General features: G+C 39.8%; 1 protein-coding gene across 1 annotated transcript in view; it reads right to left on the bottom strand.

The window, feature by feature from the left end:
* RIMS1 (regulating synaptic membrane exocytosis 1) overlaps positions 1–20,179 on the bottom strand; it is a 428,918-nt gene continuing 408,739 nt past the window's right edge. The window contains exons 25-29 of the mRNA XM_036248759.1: positions 9,798–9,936; positions 7,580–7,692; positions 4,349–4,450; positions 3,639–3,778; positions 1–2,279 (exon numbers count right to left, since the gene is read on the bottom strand). Of these exons, the coding sequence (XP_036104652.1) occupies positions 2,061–2,279; positions 3,639–3,778; positions 4,349–4,450; positions 7,580–7,692; positions 9,798–9,936 (713 nt within the window). The 3' untranslated portion in view covers positions 1–2,060. The remainder of the gene's footprint in view (positions 2,280–3,638; positions 3,779–4,348; positions 4,451–7,579; positions 7,693–9,797; positions 9,937–20,179) is intronic.

The raw sequence follows: 20,179 nt of genomic DNA, 5'->3' as shown, positions 1-20,179 counted from the left end.
GTAAATTTTATTAAACATGTTTACATACATGAGTTGGAAGTTCATTTAAAAGCACAGGGGAGTGTTAAGACAAGTGGTCCAAATAGAAAGGTACTACCCAATTATAATTGATCGTTGGCCACTAAGACAGAACGGAATCTAGTAGCAGTGCACCAATGCTTCAGTTCCTCCTGCTCAGCGTGGGGAGTCGTGGTCAATCTGTGCCCTGTGGACGATGGGCAGGTAATCTGGCATGTGTAAATAATGGTAAAGAATTCACTTGGTGCAGGCAGTATGTCTATGGATTAAAACCTAGTGTGTACACAGTGTCTACATGTGTTACAGCCCCACAGGAGGAATCTACACCGAAGTATGTATTAGGAGGAGTTTGGTCCATTCTACATCACGTTGTCCAGAGGGTAAAAAATAAAGTCCATCTATAGACATTTCACCCCAGGCTCCCAGACTGAGTCTGGCGAAAGCCTGCAAAATGTCTATAACAAAAATGGATGGCTTAGATTTCTTGGTTATTTCAGTATAGTCATTGACGAGCAAACTGTTCAGTACATGCAACACACAAGCGGCCTATGTGGAGCTAACATACATTATTAAATAACCATTTGTTTCTTTTCTTTTTCTTTTTTTTTTCTTTTAGTTTTTTTTTACAAAACATGCATGCAGCTTTGAACGGTTCCAAGTCATGCTGCTCTATGTGTAATCACAAAAGTTGAATGACTCATAAAAGGAGGAGAACGTGTCAATGCACCTGCAGGGTCTGCAGTATGGAACACATACACAAGATGTCACGAGGGAAAGTCCAGGCCAAGAAAACGCAGGTGAACAAAATGCAAATTGAAAGTTTTGACTTTGTTTTATTCCCCTTCCCCCCCCAAAATGTAAGAGACTTTGCATTAAAAAATCAAGCTTTGTGCTTGCATCGATCTCAAAGAAATGTAAACTAAAATTTGATAAAAACATTAGTTTAGTGCAGAATAGTTCCACTGGAATTTCCCGTGAATACTGAACAGCTCACACCATGCTCTTTCTGGGCAGGTGGGTATGTCCACACTGAGACATGGCCGAGGAGCCTGGGCATAGCTGCCAGTGTCTTAGGCTCAAATCCACTTCTAGTCACCATTTGGGAAGTCAAAAGTGTGGTTTATACGTATGAGCATATAGGTTTGCTTTGTGACTATCAGGAAGAAAAAGGCATTATAAGGAGTGTTTCCAAAGTACGATTACGCAGTTAGTTGTAGTTCCCAGAATTAGTTGCAGACTGACTTCTTTAAAGTCTTCCATGCAAAACAATGGAAAACATAAATTAACTTTTTAGAATGTGAACAGTTATGCTCTCTATTAAAGATAGGGATTCTGGGATTATTTGTTTTTGAGGATAACTTCTTGTTTTCTGGGTTTCCACATGTAAGACTTTGCAGGATCACACAATGAAAGTGGGCCCTTCCTGGGCCTCACCTTGTCCAGCTGCTGAACACTTTGGGGAGATGCTACAGAGACGGCTTCAGCCCTTTTTTTGGTGCTTTTGGAAAAAGAAAGGAAGGGTCTCTGCAAGCAGCACGAGGCTGTCACGACACGGCTGGAAACGAGTGTAAATAACACACACAGCAAGAACAAAACAACAAATCCAAAAACAATGAATCACACACACAAACAAAACGCAAAAGAACAAAACTCCTCAAACACCAGGGAAATAACACTGCTTGTGGTCTGTGTAGAAACGTGTAAAATACGACTTTTCAGAGTGAGAGTTTCCAGTTTGTTCAGTTTGGGGTGCGTGCGTGTGCATGTGCGTGTGCGTGTTTGAAGGTCCCTCTTTCTGTTTGTTAGGAGCCTCAGGGGCTCTCACTAGCACGCTGGCTCTCGCTGCGCTGGGATCGACTACCTTGTTCTGTCATATGAAGCCAGGTTTGGAACAATAGTTGGGACACATTATTGAGAAACTACTACAGGTAAAACACAAGTTGATTGTCTGTTTCCAACAATGCTTTTGATCATGAACTGTCTGGTTCAGATTATTATCCTGAAAGGTCGAGTTTTATTGGAATGACTCTGGTATGAGTTCACTATGATCGAATGCAGGGAGGCCCAGTTGAACTTTCCAGAGATGATTGGGAAGCCCGGCGGGTTAGGGGAGTGAGTGTGGGATCCACCAATGACGACGGTGGGAACAATTTGTACCATCCAATTACCATACTGGACAGATCAAGTTCTTCCAACAAGATTTGGGCCACACCCATAAAGCATTTATGGTCCATTCTGCCGTAGTCTCCCCAGACAATCACCTGCAGAGACAGAGAAATGCAACAGAACTTGAACTCCGCTCTGTGCCACGTTAGAGGAGCTGTAAAGGTGGGCCAGTCAGTGGAGGAGAAGAAATGAGTATCACACGCACCATGGAGAAGGACTAGATAAGAAGACACTAACGTTAAGGAGTTCAAAGAGACACTTCACAAATGACTTTTAGATTCGATGGAATGCAAGTAATGTTTCCTTAGTCAATGGGGGGTATTCCATTCATAGACCATGTTAAAGAAATAAATATACAAGTTTATTTATATATAAATTCAACACCTTCTTTAGTAACCATTATCTAGGAAGCAATGTGCAGGACGACAGAGATATCAAAATTAAAATCTGTGTTTGCTAGGAGGGAAAAACAATCCAATTCAGTGTACATTGGAATGCATGTATGATAGAATGTGCATCAAGAAGGAGAATAGTAATTACATTTCTTTTATATTATGGACTTGTTAGTGAAGGGGCAGGTTGAAAATAATTGGAAACTGATGTCTTCTGAGAACTTGCCTGGCAATTTTGCTTTGATCGGATGACTGATGAGTCTGGGCTCACCCAGAGTCTGGGTCAGCACCTGCTGTGCTGGGTAAGCATCCCATTCCGATCACTCCAGGCTCCCCGTCCTCCGTTCTCTGGTAAGGTTCTCACCGAACTCATTCACCTGCTTTACGCAGGCAGAGGTGGGGGGTCTGGACTTTCCGACATGCTGTGTACCTAATTATTTAATCTCCATATTTGATGGCCCTCAGGAATCATCTTTAAAATGGAGATAATGGTATTTATTGCATGTGGTGGTGAGAACGTTTAAAAGAGGTAATGTATGTGAGCACCTAACAATGCACCTGACATTCATCCAGCCCCGAGTATTTGCTGGTCCCTGTACACTTCTGTTTTCCTTTCCTTTCTTCCTCTTTGTCTGCACGTAGGAATGCTCAATATACTATGATTAGCATCACTTATCTTGATGTCTATCCTCTATCTATCTATCTATCTATCTATCTATCTATCTATCTATCATCTATCATCACTTAGTTATCAAGGGGTGCAAATAGAGCAAAAGTAGAGGAGAGGATAGAGAGAAGAAAGAAGAGAGGGGAGAGAAAAAATAAAAATTGTGTTCTCCATCGAATCTGTTCAATTATATATAAATTCAACACCTGTGTATATTTTTAAGACTATCCATTATTTGTATAGTAAATCGACAGCTTGTTGTTTTTTCTAATCGAGGATGTTATACCACATTTCTCCCTACTGAACTTGGTTCTCTGCCTGTTTGATCACCTCTTCAGTGTGTACATGGATAGTGTGGATTTTCAATGCACCATGTCACACAGACTATTACTGACCTGAAGAACTTTACCCTGCGGGCTTTCGTCAAACACCAGGGACTGTTGATACAGAGGATCAAGGGTTTTTCGTGCAATTCTCGTCTTCTTCTTGGCTATACAGGCCCCGTTTTCCAGAAGATATACTTTGACGTATGGAGCTAAACAAAGGCAATACAAATGTACAACAAGTTAATCCTTTAAGCTCAATTGATTTTATTAGAGAAGTCTTGTTAGCGAATTAGAGATGCCTATTGAAAGTTTCCCACTGACTGAATCGTTCCCAGGGCCCAGTGCTCCGCGGGTTCTGCTCCTTCCCTGCCCTGTGTCACCACTGTGGCCGTTTTCCTCGTCTTACACAAATGCATGCAAAGTTATCTTAAGACTTCGACCTACTCGGGGTAAAGCTGGCATTACAGTTCAGGTTTACATCTTAAAGCTCATTGTTTCTTTGCCGGAACTAGAAGTTTTTTTTTTCCTTTTGCATTTGTAAAGGTACAAAAACCTGACACAAGCTAAGTAACAATCATCACTAAATTTTTGTTCACACGACAGTATTTTCTGACCGAATGATTGAGCCATGATTCACTTTTATAGGCTCCAAGAACACAGAAGAGCTGGCTTTTTAATCAGCCAGAGGCTGAAAAGCAGAGCATATAAAATCCCAGTGCTGCACATGTTTTGAGTTTTTTGCCTGTGTAAGCTTCTCTTGTCCAAACCGCTTTCCTTACCAGGTGTCGATTTGGAGCCAGGTTTTTGCGTGAGGCTTCGTGCTCTGATAACTTCAACTTCTAGTTGGCCCTTCTTGTCCTCCATTCCGATCTGTATATCACCTGCAGGCGCAGGGGAAGCAACACGTGTCAGCTTCTCTGCAGTCACGTGCAGTTACGTGCAGTTACGTGCAGTTAAAAGGAAACTAGAGGCCCCGTAACAGGCTCCACATGATCTTAATGATCTTGATAAAAACCCCAACCCCGCTCTTCTCTCCCCACCTCTAAATCATACTCCGAAACATTTCTCTTCATTTTCCTGGTACTAATCCATCTCATGAGAGTCCCATATTAGGTTATAAATGGCCTAATGAATACTGAAGTATTGAAGTGATTTTTGTACTCTGATAAGATTTCTCATCCTTCATGTGATCTAGTATATAATACTTCTCAAAAAAAAGCATACTTTATATTTCTGCTCTAGAGAAACCACGGTTAGTGTTTTGGTGACTATCCCAGCAATCTCTTCAGTACTTCCCTCTTCTCCTTCCATCCTTCCTTCCTTCCTTCTTACCTATCTAGATAGCTACTATGACCGTCCATCCTCAGTTTGTTGACTGTATGGGCCACCAAATAGGCATGCCATTACCTCTTTAAGCAAATACAGGTTATCGACATTGTTGCTATTATAAACAGCACTGTAATGAATAGCTTTATAAAGAATTCTGCACTTTATCAATTATTTATTTCTTTAAATGTTTTTATTGATTTTAGAGAGAGAGGAAGGGGGAGGGAGGGAGAGAAACATCGATGTGAGAGAGAAACATCGATCACTTGCCTCCCGTACACACCCTGACCAGGGATCAAACCTGCAACCTGGGTTTGTGTCCTGACCAGGAAGGGGACCTGAAGACCCTTCGATATATGGGGATGACACTCCACCCAACTGAGCCACACTGGTCAGGACCATCAATTATTTCTTAATCATAAATTCCCAGAGTTTAATTATTGGGTCTAATATGGGCATTCAAAAATTCCATGCGTATTACCAAATTATCCTTCAGAAAGGCTGTGCCAGTTTACACTGTCACCAGAAGTATTACAATCTACACGGATTGTAATGTCTCTTACTGCTACATGGATAGCAGTATTAACAATATGTCTAATTTTTGCCAACCTGATGGTTAAAAAGTTGTAATTTGCATTTCCTTGATTATTAGGAAGGCTGAACACATTTCTAACCATTTTTTTAAATTTGTCCTCCTTCTTTTATGTGTTGCCTGACATGTCCTTTACCCATTTTTAATATGTTCCTTTTCTGATGGACATGATACTTTATCTCTGAAAATGTTAAATGTAATTACCTCTAAGTTATTTTTAGTTAGTTGAGTCATCTCTATTTTTCTGTGGTGAAGTCTCTTTATTTGCCAAGTCAGTTGATCAACTTTGTGGTTCTGGATTGTTCATTAGTTTTATAATTCTGTTTTAGATCTCAGCTCTCGGAAGTCTCCTGGTCTTCTTTTTGTATTTGTTTTAATCACACACACACATAGTTTAATGAGTCAAACTGTTCTATAAGACGTTTTTTATTAGTATAAACAATTCCCATTCTCTCTGTCAACTTCTTGCCTTCCAAGGGTCACTGCTTTCATAAGTTTCAATATTTTTATCTGATCTATTTTTTACTTTTTGGCATTTGTCTCCATATCTCTAAATACTCTACTTATAAGATATTATCCTATTTTTTCAGTTTTAGATATTATTATTGACTTCTAATTTTGATCTTTCTCACATCTTTCCGATCCCCAGCACATAATGGATACTTCCTGTCATCCCATCTTTTCGGTTTAAATATTTATATTATTATGATTATGCAACATTATTTATAGCCGGGTGAACTGGAATATTATGATTACTACTTCTCATTTCTTGGACAGCTTTTCCCTACACTTAATAAGTTTCTTTTTAGACAGCATTTGCTTACATTTTTATGTACAAATCACTAATTCAACCCCTTACACTCTCCTGGTTGTTTACTTCTTCCATAAAATCAAAAACATTATGTATTCTAAGGTTTTAATCTTATGATAGCTGACATGCTACAATTAGAACACATTTCTTTGAAAGCTTGATACAGCTGTTATCTTTAGGTTTTCCTCCACTACCAGCCAATTCTCCCTGGATGGAAGCATTTATTTACTGATCTCATCTTCTCATTTCAGTTCACAATGTTTAAAGTTCACTCATTTTGAATACTCTCCAATAGCTTTCTGAGCAATGTTGGGTATGAGGGAAATGGTTTGAGACCTCTCCTGTCGGAGTATTTATTTATTCCAGTCTTAAACTTACTCAAAAATTTGGCTGGCTATTGTACTCTATGCTGGAAATCAATTGTTATTAATAATTTTGAAGGTAATGCTTAGTACTCTTCTAACTTCCAGTGTTACTATTTAAGAGTCCAATAGGAATCTGATTTTGATAGTTTTGTATAGAATTATTCTCTTAGGAAACTTGGAGGGTTTTCTATTAATTTCTGGTGCTGAGCAATTCCACGATGATGAGTCTCTCTGTGCTGACCTATTTTCATGCATTTTGCTGAGTCACATGGGTCCTTTCACACTGGAATCCCAGGTCCTTCAGGAACTGTGGTTGCACATGCTACCTATAATTTTCTCCATCCATTATCTTTCTTTTAATGTTATTTAGGGTGTATTTTGCTAGTAGACATTTTTAATTTATCTGGCTTTGGTTTGATCCTTTGGAAATTCTTCCCACACCGAGTATAGAAGCATTACCTTAAGTATTGTTCAGTATTTTCTAGTACCTTTCTCCACTCCTTGTTTCTCTTTACAATTGAGTCAAAAAAATTTTTTTAAAGTTTTGAAGTAGGAAGGCAATTTCATTTTTTTAATATAATTAAACATTAATGCCAACCAACATCCTTTACTGAATAATCCCTGTTTGTTTGTTTTTTTCCCATGTGGTAAAATGCCACCCTTTATCCTACACTTGGATCTAGTGTAGTCTCTCTATCTTGATGGGGTTTTCTGATAATTCAAAGATGTAGGACTAACTTCATCCATTTTGAGCAATGTCTCAAGTGAGAAAAACACATCAGAACTTAGAATATTCATTTGAAACCAGCAACACCCAAGTTGTATTGGTACTTTTCACTTGCATCACTATTATGCTCCTTTAAATGACCTTGTCAACAGTGAATATCAGTTTTCCTGTAGAAAATATGACTCTTACCCATTGCAGGGGTGGCGAGGGTTTGGCGGCCAACGAGCTGGGCTGGTCCTAGTCCATCAAGAAAATCACTAAATTGACTGTCTGCTCCTAGTCGCACTCCAGGAAATATTAAGCTATTCGCAAAAGGACAAAAATCAAAACATTAGCGCTCCTAGAATTATTTCCGTTAGTTTCCATCTGACACTCATTCTGATCATGAATCACAAGCACTGTTAGACGAGCGGCTCCCTTACTGGTCACGCTGCACCAACAAGCACACGAGTGAGGTTCCGCACTGAGAAGAGATCTAAACTCTCACGTTAGGAGCTGACGTTCTACTCGGGAGAGCTCTGTTAGAGTTTTTAGTATGTTACATTTTTTGAACATTTACAAACAAAATTCCCTACATAAATATATCACTGACATAAATATAAGATGCAAATTTTTATATCATGAACTTTACATAAATAATTGCTCATAAACATTGAGTAACATTAATACTAAACTTAAAAAACCGCCTAATAATTTCTTAAATATTAGAGCACAGTACACATTTAAAAAAAATACGTTTTATTGATTTTCTTTTGAGAGAGAGAGGAAGGGAGAGATAGAAACATCAACGTGAGAGAAATACGTCAATCAAGCTGCCTCCTGCATGCCCCGCCTCTGGAGACCAAGCGGGTAACCCAGACATGTGCCCTGACCAGGAATCGAACAGGGGCCTCTCAGTCCACGGGACGACACTCAATCCACTGAGCCACGCCGGCTGGGCCACATTTTTTATTTACAAATTAAAGTGTTTAATTTATTTATTTTTGAATGAATTACATTTTTACATTATCTAAAATTTTTATTTAGTTCAAATGGAAATGAATTGATTAAAACACGTCTGTTTCTTACTACAGCATGACTGCCTGAATCCCCCAGGCTGTAAGCTCCACCAGGGCAGTAATTATGCTCTTGTTTATTGATGTATCCCGGGGAACGAGAACCAGGCTTGTTCGGTAGTTGGACTTCAATGAGTACTTTTTGAATAAACAGATGTCCATAGGGATTTATTGTTTCCAATGTGCTTCCACACAGAATTTCCTCACAGTCAGTGGAATTATGGTAAGGGGCTTATCCATGGTGGAGGCAAACATTATTTGATTTGTTAATTTTTATATTAAAAAATAATGTCTCTGGTCTTGCATTTGCAACTGCTTTATAACTTCATCAAATACTGCTCAAGTCAGCAAGTTTGTCTCCGTGACTGTCCCGCTGACTTCTGTTCTTAGCTATGTCTTCCTGGGGGCATGCATCCACTCATTTGATGAAATAAATGAACTTCTTAGTTTTAAAATGTGAAAGCATACCCTAAATAGTAACATGGCATAATTTTATTCCATTTTCTGAACAAAATAGAAAAATTCCAGTAAAATAAAATTAAATAAGAATATTAGATTGGTAATGAGACATTTAAATGGTAACAAATGAATAATTATAAAAAAATTGTACATGGTCAATCCCTAAGTAGTCCACTGCAGAATAAGAATTACTAATTTGTAAGATCTATCACCTCAGTAAAAATTCAGTTTTACCAGAAAAGTTCTTAAGCATAAGAAATGCAGGTTTTGTGTAGCAATCTATAAGAAATAGTAAAAAAACAAGTCAGATAAGCAAAACAAAAATCTTTTTTTTTTTCCAAAAATAATTAACTTCAGAATTCACTAAGACAATTAATAAAAAAATGAGGAAGATAGATCCTGATCTTTTATCCTAAGGTGAAAATGAGTTAGTGATGTTTTAAAAACAAGAAAATTTAGGTTCCTGTTAGACTTAACAACTTAGAGCCAAAACTTGGAGAAAAGTGGAAATATGGAAAATTAGTTCCTCACTTCCAAATTATAATTCAGATTTTGGTAACCAGGCTAGACAATGAGTTTCCCATATGAAAGAATCCATTAAATGTGATATTTCTACAACAGACACCCACTAATGGGCTATTCTGGATGATAGAAATCAGTTTATTTATGTGGACCCAACATTTCATCATTGCTTTGAAAGCTCTGAATGACCAGGTAGGTGCAGAAGTACACCTGTGTGTGCATATCACAAGACGTCGGGCTATTTTCAGATGGATGACTGACCAGCTGGTTAAATGAAGAAGCTGCACAGGAACAAGGGGTGGCCAGGTTATTTTACCTTTGACCACACACCCGCGATGCTAAAGCCACACAGATGCCCCACCGTCACTTACTTTCCCTCGGAGCTGTAACTGTTGATGCTGCCGTCGGTCGACTCTCGGCTTGGCTGCCTTACCATCTTCCTCATTTCGGCTGCCATGCCCGTCTCTGTGCTTCTCTGTATGGTACTCTTCAACTTCTTGTGGCCCGACTCTGGCAGGAGAGAGGGAAAGAAACTCTAAGTTTTGTTTAGGCGGTTTCCTGATTTACGACTCTGCAAATAAAATAGTTCATTAACACATCTTGCGAGTTCACTCAGAAAAATAGTGTCTAAGAGAACAATCTGATTGATTAAATCTTTCTGCCAAAGTGTGTGTCGGCCAAGAGGGGTAGCAGGGGACAGAGACCATTGCTCCAGTCCCAGAGCCCGCCTGGATCTCAGTGAGCATTGTGTTCCTGCTGCTGAAGTTGGGGACTTCAGTGAAAAGCTGGGTTTGGCCCTGAACCGCGGTGTGGGAGGAGAATGCTGAATGACCTGATCTGGAGTGCTCCAGCTGTGTGGGCACAGACTCAAGGAGTGGGCCACGCCCTGGAGGAGCAGAGGCCTCGGAAACAATCATGGAAGATGGCTCGGTTTCGGTACTGCCACGTAACAGCAGTGCTCAGAAACGTCGGTATTCTATTTAATGATTTCCGCAGCACACTAACATACATAATCTCACTCAAGATGACATGTGTGCTGCCTATGTGGGCAGGATGGGCATTATCTTAATTCCAAGGCTTCAAGGCTCGCTCATGGCCTTCGACTTCAGAGCAATTTCCTTGAGCCCCTTTGAAATGCGTTAACCAGCACTCTGTTCACAGCATGGACATGAAAGTCTAAAACGTTTATTTGACTAGAGAAATAGCAAAAGGTTAGACAAACTATTATACTTTTAACACCTGCCATGCCTTTTTCATCTATACATTCTATAAGCATTTCTGGTGTTATTTCAATTTTTCATAGAGTATCATTTGATATCCATTAATAATATATGAAAAATGTTCCATATACGAAACTACATACATAAACTACATATATATGAATATGCATACACATTTTTCAATCTTCATAAAACCTCTGTGACGCAGGTGCCTAAAACACAGTTAAATAAACCATACAAAAGACTGCACATTTTCCTCTGATTTTTGGTCACTGCAACTCCTTCATAAATTGTCTAATAAAATATATAATCGATAATGTGGCGTGGACTCAATACTGAATGCTCTCTACAGAACCATGGTGATTCCTTAAAAACACATCTGATTATGATACTTCCTTGCTCAAGATCTTGTGATGACTTGTCATCCAAATTAAAAGAAAATCCAAAATTGTTGTCATGGCCGATTTGCCACCTAAGACCTGGGCTGCCTCTCAGAGCTCACCTTCCAGCCCTCACACATCCGCCCCCTGCTGTCCAGCCTCACGGGCCTTCCCTGACTTTTCTAGCTCACTCCCTGCATGTGCTTCAGGCCGTTTCCTCCCTGGCTCCCTGCTGATTTTCTGGCCTTGCTCCCTCATTTTATTCAGGTCTCTGCTCTAATCCACATCAATCTTGACCCCCTTGCCAGGCTTCCTATTCTTCATAGCACTGCTGCACCTGCCATTAAACTGTGATCTGTTTGTGGTCCGTTTCCCCCATTAGAACTTATTCCTACGAGGAGACAGATATGTGAATGTGGCTGACTGTCGTCCCCAGTACGTAGAACGGTGGTATAACCTCGGTAACAGGAGCACACCACAAACACTAATGTGCAATTTTCTCATTCCATTTAATATAATACAAACAAGTCCATGTTTATTCTTTTTGATGATTGCACTGTTCCATTGTGTGATTTTGTGGTATCATACTTAGCCCATATTTATTGATGAGCATTTGGGATGTATTCAATTGTTAGGAAAATTTTTATAGAATACATTTCTAGAAGTTGAAATGCTAGTGAAAGAGTAAGGATCTGTTTAATTTTAATAGCTATTTCTAAATTGTCCTTTATAAACATTGTAGCAACTTGCAGTCCTCCCAACATTTATATGATGTACCCATTTACCCAGGGAAGGCACAGGAATTTTCTACATTTCCCCTTTCCAGTCTTTGTCTTGCCCATTAACTTGTCATTGTAGAATGTGTACACATATCAAAGGCGGGGACTTCACTTATGACCATTCTCAGTGCTGTTTAATATATATATATATATATTACCTCCTTCTTAGATGTTGGTCCTTTATGAAGTCACTATGGTAGAGCAACATGTCATTCATGCACACACACTGCTAGATCCCACTTGAGGGGTAGGGGCAATCCCTACGGGTATATTACCAATGTAAGCCAAGAAGAATTGTGACAAATATTTACAAGGCAGGAGATGAGGCAATAAAGTCAGGGTGGGACACCAAAAATTCTTTGAGGTTCACAGCTAGAAAACACGTGGGCAAACTTTACATCTAAATGATGAGATGATGTTAGAAACTGGAGGAGAAACAGTTAAGAGGATCAGCCATAAGGAGATTCAGGTCAGAGTATGCATTCCTTCAGTTTTTCATGTATTCATCCATCCATCCATCCATCCATCCATTTATCTAACAAATATTTATTAAGCCCAATGTGTGTCACACACTGTTCTAGGTGATGGAGATATACTGATAAATGACAAATTTCCTAACATCCTGGAGCTTACATTTCACTGTGTGTATACAAGAAAGGCAATGAACAAATAAATAATATCACTGGTAATACATGCTGTGTAAAAAAAAAAAGTTAGGCAGGATAAGGGGGACAGAGAGTGACAGGGTAGGGGTCCGGGTCTCATTAAACATTGATATGGAGGGGGCCCACAAGCCCCAGGGAACAGGGAAGTAACCCCTGCAGAGGAATCCGCCCTGGTGATTACGGTGGGGAGGCTGGAATGGTGGTCAGGAGGGGCTGTTGTTTTAGCAGCACACAGTTCTCCAGGCTTCTTCTGCAGTCTTTTCAATGTTGATGTTGACTCTGGCCAAGAGGCTCTATTGCCACGGACCCAGGGCTCTGTGAACACCTGGCAGTCCAGGGGAGTGGAGGTAAGTTGTCAAGACCTGATTTCTGTGCATTTCCCAACACAGGTTTCACATGGCTGTCATTCATTAGATATTTGTTCAATTAATGAAAAGAAGAAAAAATTAAAAGTGAAGAGTCTATTAGTTTGTTTTTTTAAATTGGGATATCAAATTTTCTTGAAGAAAGGCATCTCTACAGAGTATCCCAAAATTCTTAGAGCAGTTTTAAACCTTCATAGCTTCCAAAATATAAATGTTACACAGTTTGAAAAAAACATCCCTTGAGAGATGGGTTATCAAACTTCCTTTCATACTTAATTTTGTGAATTTGAATTACATATTTTAAATTTAGAGTTTTTTGTTTTAGTTCTTCTGAAGATGGCCAACATGGACCAATTTAGCTCCTGTCTTATTCATGTTAATATTCAATACAAAGAGCTCTGATGGACTGAACAATCTTATAAAGGCCCAGGTACAAGCTGAATACATAGTTTCAGCTATGACTCTGACTCACTTAAATTCATGAGGGCTCTCACCTCATTTAGACTGAAGGGCTGGAAGGAACACTGTTTCGTAGGTGTGGAAACTGTAAATTTGGCGAAGCATAATTCATGCCACAGATATTTGTTCAGCACTTACCTCGGCCCAGCCTGTCCTAGATGCTGGTGACACAGTAGTGGACACAACAGACCAAAACCCTGCCCGAAGGGAGCATACGCTCCAGCCAGCATAGTGACCCAGCTTCACAGTAGTTAGTAGCAGAAGCTGCACTAGAAACCTGAGTTTCTGGATCTCCATTATATCACAGTTTGGGAAACGCGAAATCTAATCTTATTTATCTTACAAACAGAACAACAGGTTAGCTACACAGATATTTTCACGTATACATCCTCATTTGGGCTTACAAGTTCATCTGGAAACTTTGTTAAAAATCAGATATAGTCTATACAAGTACAAAGGTATATAATTACTGCAACTATTCCACTGCATATGCTGTGACTACAGCATAAATCTGTTACATGCATATATCACTTTTAATATTGATATAATGCGTTAAACCATTAAATTTTAGAAAATGCTATTATGCTTATTAACAATACCACCATTATTTAATAATTATTTACATCCATTTGAAGAATCATTAACCTGATAAAGACATAAACTCTGATATCAAATTATGACATGAAACCTTTGACTTAAACCTTTGTCCCAAAACAACAAAAGAATTATACAAAAAAAAACAACAACAAAATAATTAGAAAACTAGTGTATCGTATACTCACAAACACATAAAATTTAGTAAAATCCATAACATTTGGGGGCAATATTTTACCCAGACTTTGGAAGAACTTTCTCTCACAGAACATTCCAAAGTGTCATATTTATATTGTTTTTTCATCTTTGGAGATGTGAGTTATATTTAGAAACACCCTGCTGACTTATTCATTCTATAAATACTCATTAAGCACCAAGTACCTGCGTTCTCTTTGGGACATGTGAGGTGCTTCTAAACAGCCATGTGAAGAGTAAAGCAGAAGGAATATGCATGATTCAGAACATGAGGTCAGTGCCAGAAACAGGTAAGTAGACAGACAGACAGGATATACTGACATGCAGATGAAATTAGAAACTGTGGTACTAAATATAATAGGGAGGAAGTATAGACAGACATAAAAGGAGTAAACAGAACAGAGCCTAGGATTTGGAGGTTCAGAAGAAAATCAAGACTTCAGATGTGTACAGAGACCGTTTAAAATGCAGGGAAAGACAGATAGGTGTCGTGGTGCAGAAATGAAAAGAATAAAGTGTTTCAAGAAGTCAAAAAAAATTGTCGATTACTACAAATTTTAGTAAGGAACAGACACAGAGTGATGACAGTGCTCGACTCCATGGAGATCGCTGGTTTCAGGAGAAGCGAGTCAGACCGAAGGAATCGCCGCTCAGGAGGGAGCGTGAGAGACAGCAAGTAGAGACGACGCCTGTGACTGTTTTGAAAAGGTTTGTTGTCATGGAGAGGTAACATTTGGAAAGTCACATAGGATTCGGGGAGGTTGTTTATTTTTTAAAGATGTATGATATTAGATGGAATATGAAATGCACAGGGAAAAACACCACCTTTTTAGTTCTATCACTAGTTGGAAAGGTAGATAATGTCTAATAAGTCATCTTTGAATCAAAGCAGTCTCTAATGTCAAATAAAGTCAATTCCATCATATAATTGAAAAAAATCAGTAAAAAAAAGAAACAAAACAAAAAACACCTAGTTGACCAAACAATTTGAGTCCAAAAGATGAATGCAATAAAGTCGTATTAACTCACAAAGGAAAACTATAGAGGAAGTTCAACCTTTTGGTTACCCTGAAAATAACAACTGGAATCAGCGATTCAAACATTTTTATATGTACAGTGACAACATTCAGTTATTTTTACAAAGAAAAGCTGTGGTTAACAGTATGCTTTGTTCATTAATTCCTTTATTTACCTATTCAACAAACTTTCTGGGTGCTCTGGGCCCTGGGCTGTGTGAGTGAGTGTGGAAAGGAAAGAGGCCCGGAGCCTACCAGGCCCAGGCCCAGTAGGAGAGACAAAGTGAAACTTCAGTTGTGCCTCCGTGTAGCTCAACACCGAGGATTTATTTTATATGTATTTATTGTATGTAAATTCAGTAATAGGGAGGGAGAAAGAGAAGGGGAGAGGGAGGATGGTTTCACCAGTGGGTGAGTCTCTGTGGGCGGTACCCCAACTGAACAGGACCTGACGCGATCAGGAGGTGAGGGATGGAAATCTCTTCCTTTGCTTTGTTTCTGTTCCTAAACATGACTCTGGTGTCCACAATGCTTTCTAAAACAGGCTTCCTAAACAACAAACCAACTGCTTGACAGGCATGTTCCAACAAAGCAGCAGCAATATAGTCACGTTAATAGTATCAGACTTAGTGAGACACTGGTGGGATTCAAGCGACTTTCAAAGGGAATTTTAACTGTATATAGCTGGTCAAGGGCGATTGTATGACAGGCCAAGGCAGCATCAGCGTAAGGGTCCCGAGATGATCAACAGCACGGCACCTTGAGAAACTACATTCCCAGAATGACCAGAGTTCAGTCCAGACAGTGAGACTTGGCGGCTAGAGAAGCAAGGGAGGAACCGTACAGGAGTTTCCATCTGATGCTCCCAAGGTGCATGATTACGTATACTTTGGGTGGATTTTGTATTATTACTAATCTATCCTTAATGATCTCATTGTCTTGGTCTTCCCAATACCAATATTATCCACATAAAGTTGTATGTAATTTAAAGTACATATAATTTGATACGGGAACATTGTCATAGATCTCTAATAGTTATTCTTTAAGAGAAAATATCCGGCTGTTCTTTGTTGATGTCAGATGCTTCTAGTGTTGTGGTAACCACGCAGTCAGAATGTTTTATTAGGTAGTCTGTTCTAATTGTGCTACAGTTTGTTTAAACAAACAAACAAAAACGACCCTTTTGTATTGTGCCAAGGTTTTTGAATAGATCTCATGCCAAGCCAGAAAAGTACAACTGATAAAAATTTCACAGGTCTAAAGGTTATTTCTGGACAACTGCAGGATGCTTCTTTGACTTTCATGGTTTCCCCTCATTTACTCCCCAGGTCAACCCTGTACGCCGTCAGGTCTGCCTACCGTGGCCCTTTCCTCTCCCCATTTGCCAGAAAGGTTTATAACGAAAGAAGTATAGTGGTTAAGAAGCAAAACCAGTATCATTCAGAAAATTTTTGTGAGATAGATGGGATAAATTTTCTTGATAATATTTTCAGAATACTTCAAATCTTTTCCAGTGATGTAGTTATCCTCTTCCATAACCCAGAAGAGGTAAAAGTTTTCTTTGGCTACCACGAACTGCAAGTTCTCTACAAGATGCACCTTTGGAAAGGGGTTCATCTGTGCTGAACACCGACCTTTATTTTCCAGCCCCCTGCGGCTAATAATCATTCTCTGGTGAGAAGCCTGTCATACCTGCTCAGTTCATTCAACCACAGTTGATCTTTTCAGCAGAACATTTGCTAATGTGACATTGATTTTCCCTCTTGCCCAGCTGGTGCAAATGTAAGCAACAGCAAGTTCAAGATGGTCTTTCATATTTCTTTTGTTTTGTTTTTTGTTAATCCTCACACAAGAATATTTTTTTCCACTGATATTTAGAAAGAATGGAAGGGAGGGAGGGAGAGGGAGAAGGAGAAAGAGGAGAGAGGGACAGAGAGAAAGAGAGAGATCGATTGATTTCCTCCCGCTCTTGCCCTGACCAAGGCCTGGGATCAAACCTGCTACCCAGTTATGTGCTCTTGACTGGGGAATCGAAGCCACAGCACTTTAGTGTGCGGGCTGATGCTCTAACCATTGAGCACACAGGCCAGGGCTCAAGATGCTCTTTTAAATAATTTGCGTGTTAAACTTAACAAGACTGCCAAATAATTTAGGAAAAGAGGTTTACGGTCAGTGAAACATACCACCTGGACTGCATCCTATTTTGGCCAAATGAGGAAAGGGGAACATTCAAATGCTGAAATTCTCAGTGCTGCAAATTGTTTGATTTCACAGCTTCAATGTTTTCAAGTATGTCCGTGTTATGGGCTGAATTTGATCCACCAAATTCATAGGCTGACGTTGTAACCCCCAGTACTTCAGAATCTAAATATTTGGAGATAGAGCCTTTTAAAGAGGTGGTTAAGTTCAAATAAGGCTACGAAGGGAAGCCCTAACATCTGACTGGTGTCCTTACAGGACACTGGTTCACGCAGACCACCAGGTGAGAGGCACTAAGACGGTGGCCATGTGCAAGCTAAGGAGAGAGACCTCAGAGGACACCAAACCTGCCCAGGTCCTGAGCTTGGTCTCCCAGCCTCTAGAACTGTGAGAATGACATTTCTGTTGGCCAAACTGTCAAGTCTGTAGCTTTAAAAAAAAATTTTTTTATGGCAGTCCTGGCAAACTATTACATCTAGGGAGTGGATACTGTTATTTTAACACTTTAAAGTCATGTTCTCATTTAATAAATGTGATGATTTAAATGTAATTTAAAGCACCTGGAGATAAATAAACACCTATGATATGACCTGAGGATGAGATTAAGCCTCAAATACTAGGATGGACTTGTTTCAGGTCACCTTGATTAAAAGGTGCTTTCAAATATTACAGGAATTTAGCTAGGTAACTTATTAAAAACTCTTGATATTAAAAAATGAGGCTTCAGATTTATATGCTAAATAATAAATATATCACATTTAGATCAAATCTGTTTTTTTGTTTTTGTTTTTTACTTTTTTTCTTGTTCAAATCAATACTTTGGATGAAACTGGATTTCATTTATTAAGTATAAACCTGGATTATCTCCTTACAATTTTCCATCCTGATTGTAAAAATGAAACAATACTTCAGGCTGAAACCTAGAAAGAAGGAAATGTTTTATTGTATGTTTCGTGTTTGTTTGTTTTTTTTTTAAATTTGTTTAAACTCAAGATATTACTCTTTAGGGAATCTTTCCTCCTACCAGTTCCCGTGGCAGCTTCATACTCCGTGTGGTGCACGGACAGGAAGCAGGTGAGGGGCACTCTGGGGCCAGATGTCTGCACTGAGTACCAGCTCCAAGCGCCAGCACTTACTAGTTCTGTGCCTGCAGGCAGCTGACTGAGCCCCTGTGCACCTCACTTTCCTCATCTATGAAATGAGGGAGTGAGTGGGTGATAATACCTCGATTTTAGGATTGAGTTATAAGAGACAATCCTTGGAAAGCACCCAGCACGGTGTCTAGCACCTATGTAAGGTGATCTATTCTGACATAATATGATCTCAAAGTATTTTGCATAGATTACATCTCCAAGTTGAATGATGCTAATTCCCCTTGCTCCACTCAAAGCACATCTTTCTGTGCCTCATATTTAATTAAAAGACAAACAAACAAGTATTCAGAATGGAGCATAATTAAGTCGCAATATGTCACGAGACTACTCTTGCCCCCAGTATCCATTCTTACCCTTTCTCTTAGAAACAGCACAGAACTTCCACCATCCTTCCTGGGCAGGACTGACCACATTTCCCTTTCCCCTCCCCTCTCCATGGAATGGGGCCCTGATGCTGGGGCTGCAGCTGCTACTCGGGTCTCAGGATGGGAACACTGTGGAAGCTGGCAGAGCCTGGATCCCTGACATGATGGACCCACTATACCAGCCCCCACTGGACCGTCCACCTGGACTAGTATGTGACAGTTAATTAGGTCACTAGACCCAGGAGTGTCCTGTTACTGCAGCCTATATCATAGGACATAGTGTTCTAAGTAAAACCCAGTGTGGATTAAAACAATAAAAGACTAGTTTTGTGAAGAGTACTCTATTCTTCATCTTTAGATAGAAACTTGGGTTGTTAAATTGGTTCTCTACAGTAGTTCCATATTTAAAAGAACAGGCTCCTCTTCTAACAAAGAGTTTATGGACAATTTTCTTCCCTATGAAGTCTCAGAGAATGTAGGGTTAGAGGGGGAAATTGAACGGTAAATGATGGTCACTAAATATTGTGACTGTATAAGGTGCCCTGCAGGGTACTATAAACAGAGGTGTCCTTTCCCGGTAGTTTAATATTCTGAAGCAAAATGCATTATGAAGCTCCCTAGTATGGCGTGGTGATGATTACACCGCACTGGGTATTATGGGTAGAAATGAGAGTTGGAGATCACAAAGGAAATGAGTGAGCCCAGCCGGTGTGGCTCACTGGTTGAGCATCGACCTATGCACCAGGAGGTCGCCGGTTCAATTCCTGGTCAGGGCACATGCCCAGGTTGTGGGCCCAATCCCTAGTGGAGGGCATGCAGGAGGCGGCCAATTGATGTTCTCTCTCATCGATGTTTCTCTCTCTCTCCCTCTCCCTTCCTCTTTATCTGAAATCAATAAGAGAATAAAAAAAAATGAGTTAGATTATTTTCTATAGTCTAGAAAATAGAGTAGGTTCTTTGTGCTTCTCGCCACAGTTTTTGAAACAAATTAGATGGATATAAATCAAAATTGAAATGATCTGATTTGAAATATGAGCTATGTGGCAATAGGGAATTCTTTTGAGGAGACTCAACAGGGCAACATAAAGAGACAGGTGGCCGTTCTCAACAGAAACTGAAACAGGTGTAAAGCTGATGTAAGAGAGACTTGTCATGTAGAATTAGTCACAGCTGACAGCCCACACTGCAATGCAAAGCCACAGCCTCCGGCACTCTAGGCAATGGGTGCTGAGGGGCGACTAGGTAGCTTGTGATTTAGGGGACTCAGTATAGCGTTAAGCAGCAGCAGAGCAGGGATCTGCTCAGTTTTCAGGCTTAGAGCCTCCCAGGCCACAGTGCGGAGACAGAGGGTGTGTGTAGTGC

Source organism: Molossus molossus, unplaced genomic scaffold (genome assembly GCF_014108415.1).
Source record: "Molossus molossus isolate mMolMol1 unplaced genomic scaffold, mMolMol1.p scaffold_m16_p_8, whole genome shotgun sequence".
NCBI classification, from domain to species: domain Eukaryota; kingdom Metazoa; phylum Chordata; class Mammalia; order Chiroptera; family Molossidae; genus Molossus; species Molossus molossus.
The sequence above is the reverse complement of the archived record's forward strand: the minus strand, read 5'-3'. Positions and strand labels throughout refer to the sequence as shown.